General features: G+C 37.0%; 2 protein-coding genes across 2 annotated transcripts in view; one reads left to right on the top strand and one right to left on the bottom strand.

Moving 5' to 3' along the window:
• The window catches only part of LOC126973066 (synaptic vesicular amine transporter-like), a 28890-nt gene extending 25943 nt beyond the window's left edge, over positions 1–2947 (bottom strand). The window contains exon 1 of the mRNA XM_050820179.1: positions 2923–2947. Within this exon, the coding sequence (XP_050676136.1) occupies positions 2923–2947 (25 nt within the window). The remainder of the gene's footprint in view (positions 1–2922) is intronic.
• LOC126972999 (beta-1,3-galactosyltransferase 5-like) lies at positions 421–21119 on the top strand. Its single transcript, XM_050820124.1, has 2 exons — positions 421–679; positions 19678–21119. The coding sequence occupies exon 2, from the start codon at positions 19716–19718 to the stop codon at positions 20820–20822; it is 1107 nt and encodes a 368-aa protein (XP_050676081.1). The 5' UTR covers positions 421–679; positions 19678–19715; the 3' UTR covers positions 20823–21119.
• The last annotated feature ends 4609 nt before the right edge of the window (positions 21120–25728 follow it).

Genomic DNA, 25728 nt, shown 5'->3' with positions numbered 1-25728 from the left:
TCTGACATAATTTTGTACAATTAATAGAACAAGACAAATTTTAACAACAAATTAACCCTTTCAGCAATCACAACGTCATAAATATTTACCTTTGAAATGTGCAATTTTGAGGATTGTTAATAAGTTAATTATTTTTAGGATTTAATTCCAAGCGTGGCTGACTGCTTACAATATGTAAATCAAAATTGACACTAACATTAGATTGGCTTTCTTGTTTATCTTGCTGTTTCTTTATAGATATGGGATGTTTTTCTCTTTGTTTGTCGATCTATACGTTTAGTTTATGAGTCTTAAACAGTCTACATCTGCGTAGGTATTCTGTGATAGCTGTCAACTGTCGTTGTCAACTTGTCAGGTTAACGACCTTGATTATTCTTGTTTGTCATATTGTTCTATGGCAATAATTGGCAGTTGGCAGTTGGCACTTGGCAGTGGTAACGAAGTGTAGTGTGAATGTATCGTTGAACGTCATATAGGTATATTCGAAATAGCCTTTATTGCCAAATATTAAATAATGACTGAGTGAACAAATTGCCCCGAACTTTCACAAATGAATTACGAAATGTGTGCATCATACGAGACGCTACTTCGGTGGTATTGAAATCTAAGAACTAGCCCAGCTCCTGTGTCGATCGAAAATCACTTGCTGACCCATAACTCGCCTCCATACACAGCTATGGTAAGTTCTAAATATTAAGAGTAATTCAACAAAATTCATAATTTCTTATTAATGAATATAATCTGCTAGCATTTAACTCTGATCTTAAAATCTGATTACATTTTTTATTTACCTACCTCTACAAGATTTATAGTTGTAATTATTTGTGTATTTAATCTTCGTTCTTAACTATGTAAAAACGTAAAAGTTGATCAATAAAATGTTGATTATATATTATCACCACAATTATGTATAGTTCCAATTTTATCCACATGTTAATAACTCATTCATATTCATAGTAATATTAATATTTTTACCTATACCATTGGTACCTTTATATTTTGAGATTAGGTGATGAGAGGAATAAAATGCTTACTTGATGGTAAAGGATACACCCGATCCATTGTTTTGCCTCTTAGGATTCAGCACAAAGAGAAAGTTGACCGTGTTGAGGTAATCATACATGAAGGTAATATGTATTTACAAAAAAAGGTGTCATACCTTTGTTTGTAACATGATATGTTGCCAGCCAGCAGTTGTCAACCTCATGTCTCAAACCTGATTTATTATTTAATAGCATGAAGGCAGTTGCTCTCTTCCCAATCTGTAGTTTTATTATGTCATTTATATTATATTTACCTAACAGTACAATATTAACCGTAAACCACATTAATGTTTTTTAACAATTCGTTTGCATTTTGTAACGCAATTGTTTGTATATTTTCTGGGATCAAGTTGTAAAAGCATATACAAAGTCAAGGAGTGATCTTTCACTACTAAGTTTAAAATATTATTTTTTTAAATATGTTTATTGTAATTACTTTTTGTCTTAGGTCTGTAGGTGTTGTGTCTCTTTTGTATGTTAACATATCTGTAACAACACTATGGAATAATTCCTAGTTTGTTGAATTTGCTTATAGTTGGATGTTCTTATAAAATTGAAAGGACAGACCACATTAATATCTGAGGATATAGAATTGTCGTGAGATACACATGCCTAAATTTCAATACTATGGCCTTGGTATGGCTGTCAATCTTATCTTTATTTGAATTAATAAGTCTCATATCATGTAAGTCTAATTTAGACTTATATGATATGAGACTTAAAATATCATTTATTTAAGACAAAAACAGTCATAGATAATAACTAAGTAGTATGCGTATGCTAGAAACATTTTTTTAAATCGAGAGTTAACAAATAAGATTCTTGGGACACAGAACTCTGTGAATGGCTCGATAATTGCTTTGGTTCTATTTTGAGCACAAACACTGTTGATATTTCTATTTTGCAATGAATTTTCATTATTTATCATGAGAAGATAACGAAGAACTAAAATACTACACCACATTTGGAAAAAGTATACCTCAGACATAAGGAGAATGGGGACAAGAAACTCAGAAGGCTCTTTTTTTCAACTAAAATATATATATTCAATAGAGTGACAGCGGTTTCATTCCCATGGTGTGGTATCACTATTTTTGTTATCGTTACCACATAAATGTGTTTTAACTATTGTTTTGAATGAAGTATAAAAAATACAGCACCCAATAAAATACTAACTCGGCATAATAAGCATAATATAGACATTCTTTTTCCGAAATAATCACAAATAAGATACAATTTTTGGTGTGTATATTGTGTTATGCGGATAAAGGACCCTTCATTAGCATTTGTTGCAGTTACAGACATAAACACTGGTTTTCAGAAGGACTCTAACCGTCAACAGTCTCTAGAAATCTATATTATGAGCCTATGTATATAACATTATCAATAATATATTGAGAGGCAAGAGCCTGTCCTGTCATGTTTATTACCGTATGTTTTTCTCAAAGTGATTTTTTGTATCGGCTTAAAGCCTACTTTAATAAAAATAATCTACCTTTCAAATTAGATTAGATCAAACATTGTGGGCTACGGACGAGAGTTCTTTTACATAACAATTCGCTAAATATAGCGATTAAATAATGTAGATTCCAGCCAGATAACAAGAATACCAGATTATGATTTGTGTCGTTGTTGACGCGTCGCCCGATAGCGCTGCGATTTATTTGATTTTCCGATCGCGTTTTCCGGTTTGGATTACAGTGAGACATTAATGTATGAAAGTGAATTGCATCAGTCGGCCTCGCGACGTCACACTTAATTGAAACCTTTTTTTCATTATTTGGTTACTATCAACGATGTAATATATATTAATATCTTTGGCTGAAATAAAGTTTTTTTTTTGTGTACAATAAAGGTTTTCTTCAATACTACGACTTACCCGTGGTGTGCTCTTCACTCGACATGCCACTATAAAGTTCACGATGTATGATTGCTTTTTGCTTAAACGCTTCAAACATATCTGTTGGCTAGGAATTAGATTCCACTATGTGACCATTTACGATATGAAATTGTTGCTTTGTCTCAATTTAGGCATTTCATCAATAGATAACTGCAAAGTCAGCGTATTTTTTAGATTAAGATAAAATTTGAACCTTTGCAATAAACATGTTTTTCTAAAGAATAAAGTCGATAATCTGGGCTATAATTACTTTCTTAAGCATCAACCGGACTTGTATGAAAAATTTAAAATTTCGTGTATGTTTAGCAAGTCTACATAGATTTACAAATATCAAATAGCACAACAAAGCACTCGGAGAAACTGTTTCCATTGCACGCGTACATTAGAGAGTGTGTTGCTTTTTCGTGCTTTTAAATTCACACCTGGCTGAAAATTTTTAGCATTGTTCAAACATTAAATGTGACACCTAGAAATAAACCTACTCGGGATCAAAAAAAGGTCACAAAAACGGATTTTTTCGGCGATTTTCAGCAAAACATTTGATTTAATTATAAAATTTGCACAGACAGAAATATGTTTTTGATGCGACGATATCACGGGTGCTGTAATGTAGCGCCGCCTGCGTCTCGTCACCGGAGCTCGGCGGTGCTGCTCCACGCGGGTGTGGAATGATCAGTTTGACACTCATCTACCAGTGGGCTCGGTCGGGAAACAAGCTACTATTACCTTTGGAAGCCTCTCTCACTTGTTTCATAATACAATCTTAACATTGGTTACTGCACCGACGGGTGTGTGAGCGAGCGTCCGTTAGTGAGTGGTGAGTCAGGAGGGCCTTGACCCGCGGCCGGTCCGGCAGGTCGCGAGCGCCGCGCCAAACAACGCGGCCCCGCTGTCCGTCTGCGGTGCTCGCGCCCCGACCCTAGACGGTGCCCCTGCGGGTGGCGGCTGTAATTAATTCTGCCCGGAGTTGATGTCCTGCTAGATAAGCTTCTGTTAGCGGGGAGCGCACAGCCCGGCTCAGGACGCGACATTGGGCCGGGTGCTCGTGCAGCTCTGGCCACACATGATGCGTCACGATCCGTCGGAGGTGACACCCGATTGGCCGTGTGGTAGCGTGATGATACACACACAGACACGCGGATCTTTATGTGAACGATATGCAAATGGCGATGTCGAGATAGACGTACGCGCCGCGATGATAACTCAATTTACAGTAAATACAAGAAAAAGACATCTCAGAACACTTCCATATTATTGTAATAATCATGAATCTCACCAACTTCGACTTAAGTGACGCACACTTGGCCGTAACTAACCACAGCCTCTCTACTGCAGGCACCGTGTAATGTACAGCGGTACACGCAACGCGCTGAAATAGTGCTGTATGATGCAATGGTGCGCGCTGTTACGTTTATGTACTTCCCATGTCAACAACGTCGCTTGAGCCCCAGCCCGTGTGCTCTTAAACCCTGAAACACAAGTGCGTGCGACCTATCCGCGCGGGTAAACTTATATCGTACTGACGGATGACTTTTGAACAGTAATTCTGAGATTAAGATAAACGAATCATGAGACCAGCCATGTTGGCCATAAGTTTAGTTAAAAATCAAATGCATCTATTTTTATGACGTAATTTAATCGTTATAAACCTTATATACGTATTTATTTAATGAGGTCTCGGCAACTTATTAATAATAATTCTATTCTAAATGACGACCTTTAATCTATCTGGCCACGAATCTATGGATTTCCGCACTGTTTCCACGATAATATTTAGTCACAGCTCGTAGAGATTCGTTGAGCCACTCAATGTAAGCTTGTCAATCAAAACTTGGCTACGGCGTCGTAACATGAACATAATTTGTAGTCCAAGGGGTCCAAGGCTTGGCTACACGAGGTCAATATTAATCTTTTATAAAGTGGGGGACATTCACTTGCAGCCAGTCTTGCGTAGATCATGCCTGGTGACCAGGTTTAAATTTCACAACACGATCCTAAGAAGTCACTCCTTTTTCATAAAAATTAGGCTCTGTGACTCCTCAATATGACGCTCTCCACCAAACCTTGACTGGCGCGGACCACGTCGCTATACCAATAATAAAGATAATTTTAATTGCAGATAAAAATACAAACCCATAATAATTGACTTTACAGTTGAATTAAAATTATAATTTAAGTAATTATTAATTGTAATATTAAGATTAAAGTTGTATATTTATTTGAGTCAGTTTTTGAACAATATTACATACTGACAGGCAAATCAGTTTGCAAATAGATTTAGAATACTGTTGCGGCTGTCCCTTACCCTGCTCATCAAGGAAGTGCAACATTTTCATTATAGTATAACAGAAACTCACCCGGGCCTCGGTAAACATCCCCGATGCGCTATAGAATCGTGGCAGGCCCAAGAGCATTCTAAATGTATTATTATATTGGACTCGAAGAGTCCCTCTCTCTCCTCTCATATGCTCTCCCGTGTACAAGTGGACACGGTAAGGCAGCCGTCAAAAAACTGCCAATATCTACGTATCCTTTTTAACAACCATTCCCGACTCATATATTAAATATTTAATATAAATATAATTATTTAAATATTTAATATAAATATAATTATTTAAATATTTTATATATGTATATATATATAATATTTATATTTATTATATATAAATAATTATTTTTTTTAATTTATATAAAATTTAATATTAATTATCATTATTTTAATATTCTCCTCTTATTTTTTTTTCTAATATTCATATTGAAAATTAAATTCATGATAAAGCGATTAATAATCTTTTAAATAGATAACTATTATTAATAAGATATATATGTTTATAATTAATTATTATATATATATATATATATATAATATATTTAATATAAATATAATTATTTAAATAAATATTATATAATTTATAAATATTAATAAATTACATTTAATTAATTTTATTACCAATCCCCACAAATTTTCTAATAATAATTAAATAATAAATTTTAAAATAAGCTAAATTTAAGCTTTTGGGCTCATACCTCAAATATAAAGACTCTCTTTTTTTAAAATAAAGTGCCTGATAAAAGGATTATTCTGATAGAATAAATTATGTATAATAATACCTTTATTATATTTTATAGAATTAAACTAAATCTTATAATTTCAAAAATTATTGTGCTTCTTACACTAAAATATAAGTTTTAATGATGAATTTAAAATACCCCCATACCCCCATATTTTAATAAATTTTATAATTAATTCAAATAAAATATTTTTTATATTTATATTATTTTTTAGAAGCTTAATCTCCATCTCTGCAAATTCTTGATTAGGATGCTGAATTGGATTAGAAATCAATTTATTAAGATTTATCCCCCTTATTTCTAGTAATTAAAATTTACTCCATAATGAAGCTTCTTTAAAATATTTTTTAACTCAATCTATTGCCTCCATTAATTTTATTTTTATTATTATTATTAAAATAATTTTATTCAACAATTTTGAATTCGATAATATTTCAGTATTACTAAATTCAACCTTATTAATAAAAATAGGATCAGCCCCCTTTCATTTCTGATTTCCTAATATTATAGAAGGTTTATCTTGAATAAATTGTTTTATTTTAATAACTTGACAAAAAAATTCCCCATTTAATTCTTTTATTTTATTACTATAATTTTAATTTTATTATTATTATCATAATTTTAAATGTTTTAATTGGAGCTTTAATAGGTTTTAATCAAACTTCAATTCGAAAATTATTAGCTTTTTCTTCTATTAATAATTTAGGATGAATAATAGCTGCTTTTTTAATCAGTGAAAACTTATGATTATTTTATTTTTTTATATATTCCTTTTTAAATTTAATTTTAATACTAATATTTTATATATTTAATATAAATCAAATTATATATTTTAATATTAATTTTTATATTAAAATATCTTTAATCATTAATTTTTTTTCCTTCTTTCCTTTTTTCATAGGATTTTTCCCTAAATGAATTATTATTAATTTTTTATTTAACGATAATTTAACATTAATTGCTTATATTTTTTTAATATCAAGATTAATTATAATATTTTTTTACATTCGAATTATTTATTTATCAATTTTATTAATTAATTTTAAATTAAAGTGATTAAAAATTAATTTTAAAATTAGTTTTTTTTTTCATTTATTAATTTTATCTCTTTAATTTCTTTATCAAGTTTTATCCTTAATACTTTTTTCTTTTTTTAAGGTTTTAAGTTAAATTAAACTAAACACACCAGTGTAACTCCTGACTACGAGTAATTTTTTTCCTCGTCACACCAAGGGTTGTACTACACCCTGTTGGTAATTGATATAAGTAATGTGTGAATTTCTATTCACGTGAATTTCTATCCCTGTAATTCGGGTTACAGTGATGTCAATACTTCGGTCCATCAATAATCTTGTCCGAAAGTGGCCACGCCGGGTTTGGCTCTAAAACAGCTTAGCAGGTGGCGTCTGCTGGAGCACGAGACGTGTGAGCATAGCAGAGGGTATAATCAACCCACAGACTGCAGGTGTGAAAGGATGTAATAAGCTCAGAATAAGTTGACTTTAATATGTTTAGTGCAACGTGCGAATCTGTGGGCTATCATGTTAGCTCCACCCAGACAACGCTCTTCGTTCCCTCTCAATGTCTGCATTGTCTTTTACGTCGCAGGTTACTTTGTGTCCAAGATAAATAAAACTTTCTACTCTTTCTTTAAAGTCAGAGGTTACTTTGTATCCAAGATAAATAAAATCTTTAAATCTTTCTATTATTTTAAGTGTACATCCGTTTAAATTTATAGATGGTATTATCTTAAGGCTAACAACAATCCGTCCACCATATTGCAAACCGTGATCATTTACATACTTTTCACATATGCCAAGCAGCTTTGACTATCCATGCAGATGAGCACTGCAATGAAACTTTGCAGCACCTTAAGCCTTATTATTTAAGCACACATCACCAATATGGCAACCAGCACCCGTGCTGTTAAGCTCTTCTATAAGTGCGTTTATGTAAAGGTTGAAAATCTTCCCTGTCTCCCCCATATTTCAACCTATATGGAACAGAATAAAACCCAGACCATCGAGCAACATTGATTTGGTTCTGATACCAATATTTAAAGATATCTATCAAATCTACTGGCCTATGCCTATATAGTTCTATAACGTTTTTGTCATAGTATGTCGTGATTAACCAAATCAAAAGCTCTAGATAAATCTAAAAAACAAGCAAACACCGGAGTTTTTCTTCTTGTATAGTATGTAACAGTTTCTTTCAGACACAATATAGCCGTTCCATCGAGTGTTCCAATTTAAAACCAAATTGATTATCGTGGAACCTGATAAACTTATCGAGCCGTGAGTTGAAATATAAAATATTATACATATTATGTTCTGTCACTTGTTGGCTGCTATACTGCGAGCGTCAGTTTGGTCATTTTGCCTGTTGTTTGCTCTTCAGTAGCGATCCTTATGTAGTTCTCAGCCGTCAGCCGCGTATTTGGACAGTGAGGATTGTCATCGAACCACCTCTTTAGCTGTACGGTTGTAGGGTTTATCACGCAGAATATTAAAAAACATGTGTAATGCTGGGAAACTATCGAATAATCTAACGTAATAAACAAAAATAAAAAATTAGAAATTTTAACAATATTTATGGCCAACTAGTTATATACAAACAGATCCGGACGTCAAATGCGTCTTAATCTATTGTATCCACAAATTGAGAACCTGCGTACTTACTTATACTTTCAAAGTTGACATTTATTAAATGTAGACTTGTAACTCCCGAAAGTGCCACGTAAGCTTGCAACACAAAAACCAATTGCATAAATAACCCACCAGTCAGTGAGTGACAAAATTAAGAAACTGTGACTAGGTACAATTAAACTTGTGGTGAATGAATTTGAAATATGTATACCGTATTTATACAATGCTTGATAGGATACTGAAATCGGGCTTCTAGTTTTGAAAATGGCCTGAACTGCTTCGAGAAAACGATGGTACCTGGTACGTGCCGCTTGTTTTTGTTTTATGAAAATAAGGGACGAGACAAGCAAGGCGTTCATCTGATGGTAATTGATAAGCCCTGGCCATTGCAATGCAGTTCAGGATTCTTGAAAACCCCAAAAATTTTGAGTGGCACTTCAATTGCGCTCGTCACCTTGAGACATATGATGCTAAGTCTCATTTTCCCAGTAATTTACTAGCTACGGCGCCCTTCATAGTAATGTTGACACATTGCTGCTTCACAGCAGAAATAGGCGCCGTTAAGGTACCCATAATCTAGCCGGCACCCTGTGCAAAAGAGCCTCCTACTGGTAAAACACCTTTTGTTCAACCTCGCGGGGGTACTGCTGAGCCCCCAGATTTTACGCGTTATGCCTCCTACTTGGTTAAGTCGAGTTAGGTAAGTCTTTTGATGGGCAATGTAAATGAGCTTGTTTACAACAGGATCCAAGAAAATGTACAAAACACGATATGTGTTGCAAAATTGAACGATTTGTTATGTAACATTTTTGTAGTAAAGGTTACCGTGACATAAATGTTCTATTAAATATGATAACTGAGTTGAGAATTGAGGGACCGAGATGGGTGTGCCACAAATTGTCCTGTTGCTGACTTCACCACCAAGCTTGGGGCGGAAGTCACACGTCAGCCGAGAGCAACACCTCTCAGTGTGGTGCCGTCAGCTCATCTTCACTATTAACACGTATCGACATCAGTGCGATACCGTCCGCTTCGTGAGCAGAGCGAGGTCACACGGCTCAAGGCGAGCCAGCATACTAGATGTGCGTGCTCACGATTTCACCTCACCCGCGAAGGTAACACCAGCCCGCTTCTGTTTACAGTAACGTATATAATATCTTGTTCAGGGGCTGAATCTCACACACCTGCATACTATCTACTACGATACCTGCTGCTCACAAAGTATGCAACGGTAGAGTTCGTTTCTGCTTCGTGCATGTTCTATTGTATGTCGGGTGCAAGTTGCAACTTGTGTATCCCTGTCGAGGCGAGCAGCGCCCGATCACCAATAATTACTGCCAATTAAAAATGCGCGCGAGTAAGAAGTAAATCCCTTACGGTCAAAGTCAAATAAAATTTATTTAATCAGGCTTAAACTAAGCGCTTTTGAATCGTCAACAATAAAATGATCATATAATGATTCCGTTTTTCCCTTTGAGGTACGGAACCCTAAAAACATAATGTTTACATTTTTACTTAATATATTATATTGTCTGTTTTGAAACATTTACAGATACTTGTGAAGGACAAGTAGGTACAACTCAGACATTAATTGGGCTCGCAACCAACCAACGGCCCCGGCGACCGGCTTGCAGCCGATGTACCCGTCAATACTCGTGTTTCACCACATCCATATCCGACGCTGTTGTCGGTAATATGTTACTGCAATGGTCTGCAAACTCATCGTTTATTGCTGGTTACATTACACTCCAGTAATATTCATTTACAGGGATATAAAGGGATAGTGAAAATAGTCAGTAACAACAGTGATGAAATTATTATATTATAGTGGCGTCCGACTCCACCTTGAGGCTCGTCTCTCGCCTGACACCGCACGCTGTGCTCTTTGTTTTATTGAGGGCCCTCTTAGTGAGCACGTCGTTAGTGTGCAGGGGGCCTACTCCTAAAATCGATATTCGATAAATCGTGGCATTAGTCGTGTCGAATCCTACTCTTAGTTACATCGTAATCAATCTCGAAACGATAATTGAACGAACGAAACATTATTCGATATTATCGGTTCTAACCCTACTCTTAGTTGAAAATATCAGGGACGACTATTCGAATTTCACAAATAATCAAACGTCACTTTTACGATAATCTCAACGACACCTTCTAGGCTGTCGATGCTATCATCGTTTCAAGTTGTATAGATATATTTGCCATACAATATACATACTTAATAAATATTATTGAAATAATTATATGTGATTTACTATTCAACAGGATTATTTTACTACTAAGTCATTTAAGTCATTTTGTTGATCGTTTATGCTTAGAAATAATGCAAATGGCCGCTTGAGAAATAGGAAGTCGACGAGAAGGGTTGAGTTACTTTTTTTTACATTTGATTATCCGCGAGTTTTGTATTATTTATTCAATTTTAAATGGTCATATTATATTCATTTCATATTTTTTTAACATTTACATTATGTGCAAATGATACCAAATTGGTGGTGCAGAGTCTGGCATGGTCCTTAGCGCCTAAACAATTTTTTGACTTTTGACAATTAACAGCGACATAGCACAGATAATGTTTAGGTTTGAACATATTTCATTCACACTAACATCGTAAAAAAATCAAAATATTAGTCTATGGTAACGATAAACGATAAGGAATTCGAACATTTGTTAGAGTAGGGTAGTTGCGATATATTCAGAGTGTTATCGTATCGTTCCGAATGTATCGTTTTCGATTTTGCGACAGACCTCCAGGTCACACGAGGAGAAGATCGGGCACCACTCGAGCTAACTAACTAAAAGATACATAATGTCATACATTTACAGTACACTTACTGTAAATAAACACAAGTTGTACAAAAGGCTAAAATTTATATGGTATAATTAACTTTATTCAGTAAGGCTTAAAATAAACGCTTTTGAATCGCCATAAAAATATTTAAGTTCTTTGAATTACTGGAATCTACTATATATTCGGAAAAAGTAGAGCTCATCGGTTAGTCAGTTAGAGAAGCACCCGACTGCAAAAAACAGGCATATCGAACTTTGGTTGCGGCGCTGGTCACAATCCGATCCGAAATGCAAAGTTCTATAGAGGAAATATAACCGTGCCTCCAGATTTTTTAAGCGCCAGTTCGCCTGTACGTAATCGAAGCACGTCGTCAAAATCGGCGAGCAGCTTTCTAGCTACTCGACTGGAACACGTAAGTTCTGGGCATTGTCGAAACCTGTTAACTGCATCTAGCCGTTCCTGCCGCCACTGCATACGAGGCACACTGGCCCAAACGGTAAAAGAGAAAGCAGATCTTCTGTGCACTCTTTTTTGCCTCCAACTCGACTCTTGACGACAACGGAAAACCATCGTCGACCATCCCGTGGTGTCGGAGCTCTATGTCTGTTCTACTGTTAAAAACTGTTCAAGGAGCTTTATAACGAGTGCCCCTGAGTTGACGTCGGTGCTATTACTCAAAACGCGTATTCCCTGACACATGGAAGTCAGCCCTTGTCCATCCAATGCAGAATAAGGAGACAGTTCGGATCCGACAAACTAGAGCGATATAGCTATTATCTCCCTGCTCTCCAAAATCATGGAGAGCATAATTAACCTCCATCTCTTGGTATACCTAGAGGGTCACGAGTTGATCAATGACCGAAAGTACGGCTTTTGCCATCGTCGGTCGGCAGGTGATCTTCTGATATACACATGATGATATACCTAACACAAGATGGGCAGCGGCTATCAAAAACACGGGATAAGACCTGGCAGTTAGCCTGGATATAACGAAGGGTTTTGATCGTGTATGGCACAAGGCTCTTCTCTCAAAACTTTCATCATTTGGACTTTCTGAGAGTTTATGCAAACAGGTCGTTGTCAATGATTATTGCTCGAATCCCAGGCCGTGAACGCTAAAGTACCCCAAGGCATCTCCTACACTGTTTTATAAAAATAGCAGCTTACCAAATATTGGGTAAAAATTCGAAAAAAAAATCACTTAACTATCACGGCAGCCGATAAAGGCTGAAGTCCCGCATCCTTTTACCGTTAACTTTTGTATGCCAACATCCCACTGTCTTTGTTCTTATTTGTACAGAATTTAACGAACTTTTATTATTTATAATTTGAAAGGAAAATAGCGTTTGCTTATAACAAAATATGGCAAGAAATCGAGTGGTGGATTTCGTCGTTGGGCCATAGGTACTGGTGGTGTCATATAAATTTAAATGATGACCGAGATTGGTCCTGTGGGCTTGCAGAGTAAAATGTGAAATAGAATATCGCGGAGCACGGGTTGATGATGGATATTTGCCTCAAAAATCCGTGTCATTTGTAATACTGTTAAGGGGCTAGAATAAAAATACCATATCATGTACTTTCCCTCCATCGGTGAGTTTACTTTGAACGTTTTTACCCGCATGATATATGGTAGTTGTTTGTATTCTCCAATGTAATAAAATTTTGTGAATTTCCTTTGAATCAGATCTGTAGAATGTACTTGGTAGCCAGGGTTCCAAATTGCCGTGGAATGTTCAAGTTTGCTTGTAACTAGTGTAGCAAGCAATTTTTTTTTTAGTTTGAAGCTTTTCGAAAGTCTTTGAGTTTCTAAACAAAGTCCTAGCATTTTGCGTGCCGATCTGCAAGTGTTATCTATATGAGCATTAAATCGTAGTTTTGCGTCTAGTGTTATTTGCAGAACGCGTATTGTTTCAAGTTTTTGCAGTGGGCAGTTGTTAATCGTATATTTGCCATCAATAGATCATCCATTAGAGGGCGTGTGCGAGTGAAACTATGAAGAGAACATGCAGGATTCATAACCATGCCATTTAAATATGACTAGTCAGCAAAATTGATCTTGGAGAACACCCGATGTAATGTTCAAGGGTTGGATTTAAGCTTGTGTAATGGATTATTGCAAATTTTTGCTTTTAGTCTCTTTTACTATTGAGGTCACGTAAACACCTTGGGAACTTTTCACTTGGCTAGCAATCATCAATACTACAGAGTCTATATACGTATAAGAAGTAAGTTCGTCATCCACCTGGGTGGAATAACGGTGGATTTTGTAAGTTTATTTGAATTCGAAATAATCTTTCATTTCGCTCTGTGATTTGGTCCATTTCTACTTATACATATTTCTTATTATATATTCTACATATTTTACCCGTTTAGGTGAATTACCGTGTTGGTATAACATTGTGTTGATAACATAACACTTATAATAATTAATTAATGTAAACTCATATGGAGATAACATCTAGATATGATATCAGCGAGTACTAAGCGGTACCGCCGGTGCCGCGTCCCGCACCCACCAGATAATAGCTCTGAATGGATGATTCGATGTTTTGTACTGACACGACTCTAGCTGTGGAGGAGGATTTACAGCCTTTGGTAGGTTGCGGAATGTCGGTCTGTCTGGTGTACTCGCTGGGGATACCTGGTAACAAGCACGAGGCTCTCCGGGTTCGAAGTGGCGGTCACTGTTTTTTCTAGACATATAGATATACTTTGTAGGTTTAGTAACGTTAACAATGAAATAGAGATATACTCCTTCCCAAACTGACGGTAACGCATAAGTGATTTATCTGGTAAATATAATATATTAGTCTGGTCTAGCAAGCGACTACCATACAAAGAATCAATAAACTAAAGACAACGGCTTGATTCACAGTCGGATCGAGCTCTGTCCTGAACTTTATACAACTGCCACGCACTGGAACCAGTTAGGCCGGGGCTCCATATTGTACACGTAACACAGTCCTGAATACAATACACACGGATCATATTGATATTGTAATATTAATTGTACATTAGTGCCGACCAGAATGTCGCACAGACCAGCGACGGATACTGGACACTACTGCTTAGCTTCGGCGATGCTTGTTGCTGAGCACAGCTTATTGTTCCGATTTGCAGTTCCGAGCAGTCAATCACACCCCTAAGAATCTTGCTTATTGTTCCAATTTGGTCGCAGTCTATTCCGGTTTTAAGTGAGTGGAAACTCAAGTGATAAATTATATGTTTTACACAATAGTTTAATAAGAGTAAATAATGTTGTATCTTAAATAGTGTAAACCTGTAATAACCTTTAATTTTTTCGGGAAATAATGGCTTTTGGCACCAATTAATCCTTATCCAATTAAGTACCTTAAAACATTGTTCATTTAATATAAATCATTACGGCCTTGTACAACATGTAACTTAAATTAATATTTTCGAAGATATTACAGATTTAAAATGCAGGGACATTGCGGCGGTACCGGCCGGGAAAGCATTGGAATGAGTATCATCAAGCTTATAAAGTATTGCAGTCTACGAAACTTATTTTTCTATGTTACTGTCGTTTATTGTTTAGACATAAATAATGGGATCGCTCGGAAATTAAATAATATTTAATTTTTAATATTAACTTTTTATAGAACGAAGTCTCTCAGGCTAGCTAGTATATAATAAGGGTCGATTAAAGAGCGATATTGTATCTACACAAATTAATTTTGGAAACAAAATTTATGAACGATGCGGGACTCGAACACGCGTTCTCTCGCGTTCCGCGCGAGCGTTCTTCGGCTGAACCTACCGTTCGAGTGACGTATCGTTGATAAATCTTGTAAGTCTTGTTCAACTCTCAGGTTGTGGCTTTCATCTACCGGATCTACTTAACAGTTAATAACCTGCTCAACCCCAATTTTGAATATATCTTTCTTTACTTTGAGACTTGAATGAAAAAACAGTTGAGAGAGAGAGAGAACAAATAATTCAAAGTTTTAAGTTTTTAAATCTAGAATGTTCTCTAAATGACGACATTTTCACGTGACCGCTGTTATGTAAACATTCCACAGTTATCATTGTATTCAACTCATCCACTGGTCAATCCTTCTATTGTTTAGGTAAAATCCCTGCTGTATAAAGAAAAACACGTGTTCATCAGCGCCGTTACAAGGTTAAGGCACATTAATTTACGCGGCGTCCTGTTTTTCTTGAACGAATAAAGATTGTGTGCCCTCCGTTACAAGGTTACACGTTGTTGAATTTCGAGAGTGCATAGCATAGTCTGAATTTCAGACAATTTTGTTCCGGTTCTCGTTGACACTATCCGAGAGATATTGGCACAACGCGGCTGCGGCGGTGTGCAAGCCCCGAGTTGTCGTCTGCGTATCAATATATTACAGCTAATTAGAAGATAAAATATCCGATCTTCGAAGAAACGTTTTAAAAAACAACTATTTTTTGCCCCTCAAAAACCTTCATCTATGTCTTCATCTTCTTCATGTGTCTTTTAATGACTAGAGTAAGATAATGTTCTTAGATCTTTGGCTATATTTACTTCGCCAATAAAGAACATTAAAATCTTAAATTCCTCCATCCATGATCAGCATACGGCTATAGAACTGTAGATCGTCAGCATCATAAAGCACTTTGCTATTTTTCTCAACTGAAACATATCAAACTACTAAGCCATTTAGAAAACCTATAGACAGTAGAGATGTAGATGATGTAGTTAGTGGGGAAAACACATCACGTAACAATGCAACACTTGCAACTATTACCGTTAAGTACTGTTTATTTGATTGACAGCCCACTGTCTATAGGCAAAACACTACTTATTTGTTCATCGTTTATTTAGGAGTCTTATAGCTAGTTGCGAAAGCATTCAGTTACATGCATTGAAATTATCCTAACTATAAGAATTATTTTGCTAAACGTTAAATAATACACATAGATACTAGCGCGCGTAAAATTCTCGGTAATCAATAGTTTTTAATTTATTTGTTTAGTTTTAATTATACTCTTACGGCCGTTCCCAATATTCAGTCTATCTCTTACTTGATATAAAAATCGTAACTATCGTTGAATTTTCTATCCCAATAAACTTATCGACGGTAACTCACCTTATCCGTGCACGCTGTCTGTATTTGGGACGACGTATAAGCTTACCAGCGATAGAAGTTTGTATGGTAATTGCAATTCACGCGTCACAATATAAGGGGATAAGAATGACTTATCGGGTATATTGGGACAGCTTCAGATTGTTGACAGCTAATTACTGACAGTAGAAAGTAGTAATTTATATCTATCTGTAGATAGTATATTGGGATCGGCCGTTGGTGGAATAGATATAGATATTTAAAACAAGTAGGAACTCTTTTAAATGTGAAGTAAGAAGAAACTTACTAGCAAAGGATTTAACTTCCACCTGTTGTTTTTCATTTGTACACACGCCACGTTTTTCACAGTTTTAGTGTATATTTCAACATTTAGCTCATAGTGAGAAATGTTTAAGGTAAAATATTCAAAAATGCACAACGTAAATGTTCAAGTTTTCGCTTTTGCCGGCACTTCCGGAGTGTAATCCGTATTTTTTTATACAATAATTATGCTTTGAAGTAACAAAAACATTTTTTATTATTTATGTGGTCGACCAATTGGGACAAACACAATATATACATAAAAATAATACGATAGACAGTAAATACAGTGTCTTCCCTATAAACGATGGGCTCATAGTTCTAAGTTACAAGTATACAATTTATTAAATCATATAATAGCTTTAGTTGAGGCGAGAGACCCATAGAAGTTATGCATTGTTGGAGAAATAGAACTTGCTAAGTAATACGTCTAGATAGAGTCCCTTGCTGTTAGAGAACCGATAAACACAGTCCAGGAAAAATACTTTAGTCTGCGTGACAAGCTACGTCTTGCACTCGCGGTTTGTGTGACACTTTATGTTAGTGTGCTTGAATTGCTCTATATAGAGGGTAGTTCTAAACACAATTTTTTCGACGTTTTCACAGCTGACATAGTCTATCTAGACGTATAAGTAATCTTATAAAGAGAATGATAATTAGAATAGAACCTGTAAATGGGCGAGTTTCTACCAACGTAAGTTCGACGATACAGTAAATGAAAGTTCTTCCGATTCATGAACCAGCAGATGTCGCGTGGAACATGTATCGGCACAAGGGCCAGCAGAACAGGGCAGTCCACGAAGCTTATGCATTAGTTTAAATAAGTATATTAAATCCAAGATTTGCAGACGAGCGCTTATCGATTCCATTTCATAATATACTAATCTGTTTTAATACTTTAGTAAATAATATATCATTATTCTCATGGATATCAGGTTGATGCAATTTATACCGACTTCAGCAGCGCCTTCGACAAAGTGAACCATACGATACTTGTATCTAAATTAAATCAACACGGCATTGAATGTTCGCTGCTGAAGTGGTTTGATTCCTATTTACAGAATCGATCTCAGTGTGTTGTTGTGGACAGACATAATTCTCAGACGTATATTGCTACATCTGGTGTGCCTCAAGGTTTCCATCTGGGCCCCTTACTTTTTTTCATATTTATAAATGATATAACAGATAACATGAATCACTATAAGGCACTCCTATTCGCCGACGATCTCAAAGTTTTTCGTCCAGTTAAATCTCACTACGACTGCACCACTTCATGACTCTCAACTTGAATAAATGTTTTCTGGTGAGGTACACTATGAAGAAAAAACCACTTGTCTATCGATACGAGATTGGCGGAGTTGATTTAGAGGAAGTGGAAGAAATGAGAGAATTAAGAGTTATTATAGATAATAAGCTGAAATTCACTTCTCATATAAACTATTGTACCACTAAAGCAGCACAGATGTTGGGTTTTATCAAAAGAAATACCATAGGTTTCAAATTCCCTTAAACTACAATTCTACTCTACAACTCCTTAATCCGCAGCCATCTCGAATATGCAAGTCCTTTTTATGCAAACCAATCACAACGAGTTGAAAGTATTCAAAGATCATTTACACGTCATTTAGAATTCTGTTCTCATGGTTTTTCGCATCGACAACCCAATGAGGAAGGACTGGCTAAGTTTAACATGGTCAAATTTAGAGACAGGTGATTGATATATGACCTATTTTTTCTTAACAACACTATTAAACATAAAGTAAATTGTGATAACCTGCTCAGTCGCGTTGCACTTAAGGCCCTTTATATATATAGAATCCGTGAGCTAAATTATCCAAAATTTTCTATACCCCGCCCTGTAGATCAAATCTAGGCTTAGTCTCCGGTTAAGCGCGTTCTTGAGGAGTATAATTTTATAAATGAACGCATCGAGTTGGACGTGTTTCATGACTCTTTATATAGTTTTAAGCAAAAGATTTGGGAGCATTTCAAAATTTAGTTGTATTATTGTTATTAATTATTTAAAATTTTAAAATTATTTAGTATTATTAGTATCTCATAGTTATTTGGTAAAGTTATGTACACCGTAATTGCTATACATATCAGACACAATATCCTGTAATATATAAGAATAGTTTGTAAGGATAATATGTGTAATGTGGTTGTACTTATTAAATAAATAAATAAATAAGGGGTCGCATATCAAAACCTTCACTAAGATCACCTTTACTGGAAACATCATCACTGTCGCTACTTTTTTCATCTGAACGTACTTCTGTAACGAAAGGCTTACTTATATATTATTCATCTATTAACCCATACTCTTCTAACTTCACATGAGAGCACTCCTAATGCCATTAATCGGTAGTAACTCCCTATAATGCATTTTCTGCCATAAAGTAATTCTGGAATTTCACGGGAAACTCTCCGATGCTCACCTCTACCACTTTCCTTTTAATGGAATCCCAAAGCGTATTACGGCGATTACGTCAGCTATTCTACAACTGAACGTTTTGCGAGAAATTTCATGCCTCACACAGCCACTTTTTTATGGAAATGGAGGACAAACAAGCGTACGGGTCACTTGTTGATAAGTGATTACCGCCGCCCACATTCTCCTGCAGCACCAAAGGAATCACAGGAGCGTTGCCGGCCTTTAAAGAAAGTGTATGCGCTTTTTTTGAAAGTACCCATGTCGTATCGTCGCGGAAACACCGCACAAGGAAATTCATCCCACAGCTTTGTAGGACGTGGAAGAAAGTTTGAAAACCGCATTGTGGAGGACCGCCACTGAATGGTGTATTATTGAAGATTTTTTCGTTGATTACAGGTTGACACGTTGAGTGAGTGGGTCGTCGCGTGAGCAGCATGTCGGTGACGGGCGCGGGCGGCGCGGCGGGCGTGCGGCGCTCGCACGCGCTCGTCCTACTGGCGCTCGGGCTGCTGCTGCTCATGCTGCTCGCCTCGCACGCGCCCGCGCCGCCCGCACGGCCCGCGCCCGCCGCGATGGCGCCGCCCGTGCGGTCCGCACCACCCTCGCCGCCCGCGCCGCTTGCCACTCGCACCCGCAGCAACCACAGCGCGGCCGCGTCCACGTCCCCTCCCACTAACAGTAGCAGCAGCAGCAGCACGGTGAAGGCCGTGTCGCGGGCGGGCGCACCGCTCACGGGCCAGCTGTACGCGGCGGGTCACCGGCGGCCGCACCCCGAGCTATGCCCGGCGCTGGGCGCGCGCCTGCGGCTGCTGGTGCTGGTGACGTCGGCGCCGGCGCACGCGGCCGCGCGGGACGCCGTGCGCCTCACGTGGGGACACTACGCGGCGCGCCGGGACGTGGCCATCGCCTTCGTGCTGGGCACGGCGCCCGACGAGCTGCGCGCGGCCATCGACGCCGAGGACGCGCTCTACGGCGACGTGGTGGTGGGCAACTTCGTGGACGCGTACTCCAACCTGACGCTGAAGACGGTGTCCATGCTGGAGTGGGCCGACACCTACTGCCCGCGCGCCGGCGCGCTGCTCAAGACGGACGACGACATGTTCATCAACGTGCCGCGGCTGCTGCGCTTCGCGGCCGCGCGCGCCAACGCGTCGCTGGCGGTGTGGGGCCGCGTGATCCGCAAGTCGCTGCCCAAGCGCACCACCAAGTCCAAGTACTTCGTGTCGACGGCGCAGTTCGCGGGCAAGGTGTTCCCCGACTTCGCCACGGGCCCGGCCTATCTGGTGTCGCGCGACGCCGTGCGCCCGCTGCTGGAGGCGGCCGCCCGCGAGCCCTACCTGCCGCTGGAGGACGTGTTCCTGACGGGCATCGTGGCGGGCAAGCTGGGCATCAAGCGCCACCACTCGGCCGAGTTCTACAACAAGAAGGTGGCCGCCCACCCGTGCGCCATCCAGCGGGCCATCTCCATCCACATGGTGCAGTACCACGAGCAATTCGACCTCTGGCGCAAGCTGCTGGACGGAAAGACCAAGTGCACGTGATCACCGCGACCTCCATACTGCATCACAACTGTCGCTCGTCTTCTAATCAATTGTGGTTACGTTACCACTCTATTGAGTGATTCACTCCTCTTTTTGTATATTGAATTGAATATTTTACTAAATCATACTTATGTATTATATATTTTGTTAGCGCGCGCCCTCTGGCGGGTGACATGAAAATGTTTTTCAACGTGAGCAGATACACGAGTATAGTATATGTATGAAGTACAAATAGGAAAATACTAAAATTAATCGTTGTAGCTGTCTGTTCATTCTGATACATTGTATATTTCACATTCCTAGCACATTCCTACCGCTTGCTACATTTATCAATTGAACTTCGTGGACTCACAAGGAAGGTGCAAGAGGTGCGCTCTGTCCCGTGTCGGAGGGCCACGTACCTATTAGAGATACAAATGAGATTGCCATAAAGAGATTTATTTTTGTGCTCAAAGCGATCGCTTATTTTTTATATAAAGATCATTTCAATTATTTTGTGTCGGTCACTCGGTCTATTGTCGAGCGTTTTATCTTTTATTTCTAGTATTGAACTGAACCAGTCACATTTTTTTTAAACGTTTAGTTTTAAGTTGAATGTCGTTCCGTCTTCTCGAGTTTACTCTACTTTTACAATGAAGGATATTTTCTTGAAATAATTTTGAAATCATATACTTATTTATTTGATAGTGTTAGTGAACTGAGCAGGACTCGCTTGCTGTGTGTCGTCATAAATTTGTAACTTGTATTGTGATTGTGAGCCGAGCGAGACGGAACGATCGGGCATCTTGCTCTTCGCGCGTCTGCGTCGGGTCCTCGTGCTCCGTCGTTAGTATTTTATTTTTATATGTTTTTTTTTATTAAAACGCGCGTTGAGTGACCGTGTCTCGTGTCCCAATATATTATTGTATTCTTTAGACGTACCTAAGTTATCAACGGATGAACAACCCTTGTTGCTGCTGGTTTTTTGTGTTATAGTTTTACAAATATCGTCGGTGCGGGCGCGGGCATTGGTAGATCCAGGCGGCGATAGGTGACAGGTGACATAATAATCAGTACATATTGTGGGTGTAAACGTTAAGGAAGTGTTGCTACAACGAGATGAACGCCGGGGAGATGTGAGATGCGTGCTAGGTGACCCCATGATTCCTGAACGAACAAATGAACTATGACCATTGTTTTATACAAAAACACAACATTTAAATTATTAAGAATGAATTAAATTAATTCTTCATATTTTCTAGTTTAGGTAAGAATGGTTGTATACACAAACAGTATGTTTAAAACTATCCCTAAGGAAGGACTAATTAAAACTGTCTCAGGAATCGTCGTTGGAGATAAAAAAAAATACTTGATTTTACTAAAACAACAAGAATAAAAATTTTACTAAATAGTTCTATCAACAAATTATAAGTAAACCTATCAACTCTTGTCAAAATTTAAAAAATACAAGAGACTCGTGTCTTTTTAAGGGTTTGTTAACCAAATATATTTTGACTAGCTGACCCGGTAGACATTGTTTTTACAGATTATATATAATATTTTATGAGTTTGTCAATAATATTACATAACATCAAGAATTATTTCGTAATATTTGCTCCCTGTTGTAATGAATATTGAAATTGTTTCACAGTAGAACTGTCAAACCGTGCTTCAATAAAATAAAGAAAATATGTCCATACAAAACAAATATTGGAAATAAAAATAATTATGGGTCCCAAATCGAAATAAAATTTTATCTTATCTCTCAAGTTGGAATAAACTGCATTTTGTGAATGAAGTAATCCCCATTAAAATCCGTTTATTTATTTAGTTCACTGGGAACTAACATCAGGACACTGGATTTATATGTATAAAGAAGTACCGACGACATCCATCATCGGCCTCCTGTCGATATCTATTAAATACCTTATATCTTTGACAATAATATTATTTGTATGGTAGGAGAGGACAAACGGGGGGAGGGGTCTCCTGATGATAAGTAATCATCCACCGCCCACAGCGAAATACAGCCTTTAACATTATTAAATCGCGTGGCGCGATCTGTAAGGGTAATATGATTCCAGACTTACTTAAACTTAGTTGAGCGTTAATGGAAGCTGTTCGCAAAACTGAACTTGCAGAAAGTAGAGAAAAAAAAAGTTCGCCTTAGATTAGCAGCACATTTCTTTTTTTATTCTGCGTAATGACTCGGCGACGGAAGAAACTTTCAAACCGTTTTATTGAACGAAACCTGTAACTTAAATTACCAATAATCGTAAATTTTAGGTTAAGATACAAAATTGAATAAAAAGTTCTATGTAGGTACATAAACGTTAACCGGTTAGAATTGTTTTTCGCTTTATAAACACTTGGACCCAAGAGTCCGTGTCCCGCCCGCGGTCAAATGCTCGGAACCTGTATTGTATGTGTTAAATATGTTTATTGATTAGTGTTTTGTATATATACATAATAATATATTATTATGGAGTAAGATTTATATTATCAACATTGGACAATGAAGGCGGTTACGTTAATTTGACTTGTGTACAAAACATAGTACGAGTATGTAAATACAATATTTTGTATTATAATAATTATATTGATAATATTCCTGGACGCAATATTATACTAGCAGCTTTAGACACAGCGACATTTAGCGGCGGCAACGGAGTTAATGTTTAATGTGTGCTCCAGTTTGTTGACTTTCGAGTTGTAATTAATGAGTTGTTCAAATTATTATTATCATTTACTCAATGCTGCCGATTGTTAAAATGTCGACGACAGTCACATAGAGCAAGCAAAGATTTGTTAAACTGATTAAATATGAGATAAGCAGTCTTGATGAATTTTAGCTAAATTGTATCTTTTTGAAATTGAAATCAAGTATTAATAACAATGTTTTAATGGCGGCTCGTGGTACAGTTTTTACAATTTCAGTTAATTTTAGCGCTTATTGTTTTATAATAAGAAGCTACAAATGTTTCGTGATACCTGTACTGAATACGGATTGAATGCAGCTGAATTTTTGATGATAGAGTAGCTCGTGAGCCGTGCGTCGTTCGATAATACCTGATGTCGGAAGTCGGAACCGAGCTGTAATATATTATATTATATCCTGTGTGCTTGTTTTATTGTCTCCAACCATTGGATTGGCACACACAACCACCTCTACTATATACCACTGGACTCGCGGCTGTCAAAGTGCTTTTGTGCCTGTTTGATATTCGCCATTTTGGCGCTGTTGGCCATGTAGCGAGAGTCTGTGATACTAAAACTAGTTATGACAACCTCAGCACTCATCGATAGATGGTGGGAAACTATTTGCAAAAAATATTTATTACGCTGATTCTTAAACGAACGAAATTAATTCAAAATGCAATAATACTTCAGAGTATTGTACGTTCCTTCGCAGCCATTTGTATTATACGTCAAAATTCGTTCTCTGGACGCTCGCGAGTGGCGCTTCAAATAGTCACAAAAAATTTGCTGTCAAACATATGGAGCAGCCTGTCCAGTGGTATTTATACAGTTCAGTGTCTCCCACTCACAGCAGCGACGGCCGAGCGCTGAACGGAGAACGCACAGGCCTGAGGTGTGATTTTTATTTCTTTGGCGATACTAATATTATTTATTGACCGCAGATACGGTACATATAAGAGAATACTAAGTATTTCCTGCAGGTCGATGTGGCCATTCTACTTAAAAGCCTGAAGCATTTTTTTCTAAAATTTGAAAAAGACACAATAAATAAATACTTCTTGATGATATAGTCTGTATAAAACTCATTGAAATTTTCATTATGTTGCTGACTACTAGTAAACTCAATCTGTTGAGTTATCCGTAAAAAAACTAAATTGCACTTAACTGTCAAGAAGTCCCTCCAAAACTGACTTGTCTGGCAACCAACTCATTAAAAATCCTAAACTTAGTGAATTTAATTTAGATTATTTTTTTTAATTATTATTATATTTTATTTAATAAAGATTATTATAAACGATGATTTTTAGGAAGCATTTAACCAATGGCCGAAAAAGAACTGAACTTTAGGGAACTTCTTTAGGTACCTACCTCTATGAATAACTCAATTTTGATATTCTATATGAATACCAATGAAGCATTTACTTACAAAAACCATCATTTGGTCATTAGACCCGATGAAATAGATCGCAAATCGCCATCAGCACTTTTCTAAGTAAGTATTTCATGAGTGGCGATGAGATATCTAAGCAATATGTTCCTCTACGCGAAAAAACTTCCGGATTAGTAGAATCTTTTACAGTCAACAGGTTTACAGTCCACAGCCCATATATGGGCTGTATAAATAAAACCAGCAGTCTTTCCAGATTAGAACTGTAGGTATATATGTATCTTTCTGTGTTTTTTACCAACAAGACATTTGTTTTCTCAAAATTGATTCCTTTAGAATTATTTAAGATGTCATTTCTAATATACTAGACACTACTACCGCTTCGGAAACATATGGCGCTCTGAGAGAGAAGAAGCGGCGAAAGAAACTCTCCCAGCATTTTTTTGCGCTCTTTTTAATCAAATATATTTATATTATACAAGATTATGTTATACGGTTATTACATTACACTCATACCTAAGATTCTAGCAAATATGATCAGCAATTATTGCAAAATAAATAAAAACTCAAATAATAATTTATTGGCTGGTAAAACTGTAGCGTGTTTAACTTCCTTTGGAGACTTACCATGGACCCCAAGTGAAATTTTAACATTCATATTTCATATATATAATATAATATGTTAGCGAGCTTAAAGTTTAGGCATGGTACTTCAGATAAGTAAACATTTGTGGTGTTATTACAGAAAATTATAAAACACGGCTTAGACACATGTTTTGTTAAATAGTGTCTCACCATTTAAGCCCCATCTAAAGATTGTTGCTAAGCTAACAGAAAGAC

The sequence above is a fragment of the Leptidea sinapis genome, chromosome 28 (genome assembly GCF_905404315.1).
Source record: "Leptidea sinapis chromosome 28, ilLepSina1.1, whole genome shotgun sequence".
In the NCBI taxonomy this organism is placed as follows: Eukaryota; Metazoa; Arthropoda; class Insecta; order Lepidoptera; family Pieridae; genus Leptidea; species Leptidea sinapis.
The sequence above is the reverse complement of the archived record's forward strand: the minus strand, read 5'-3'. Positions and strand labels throughout refer to the sequence as shown.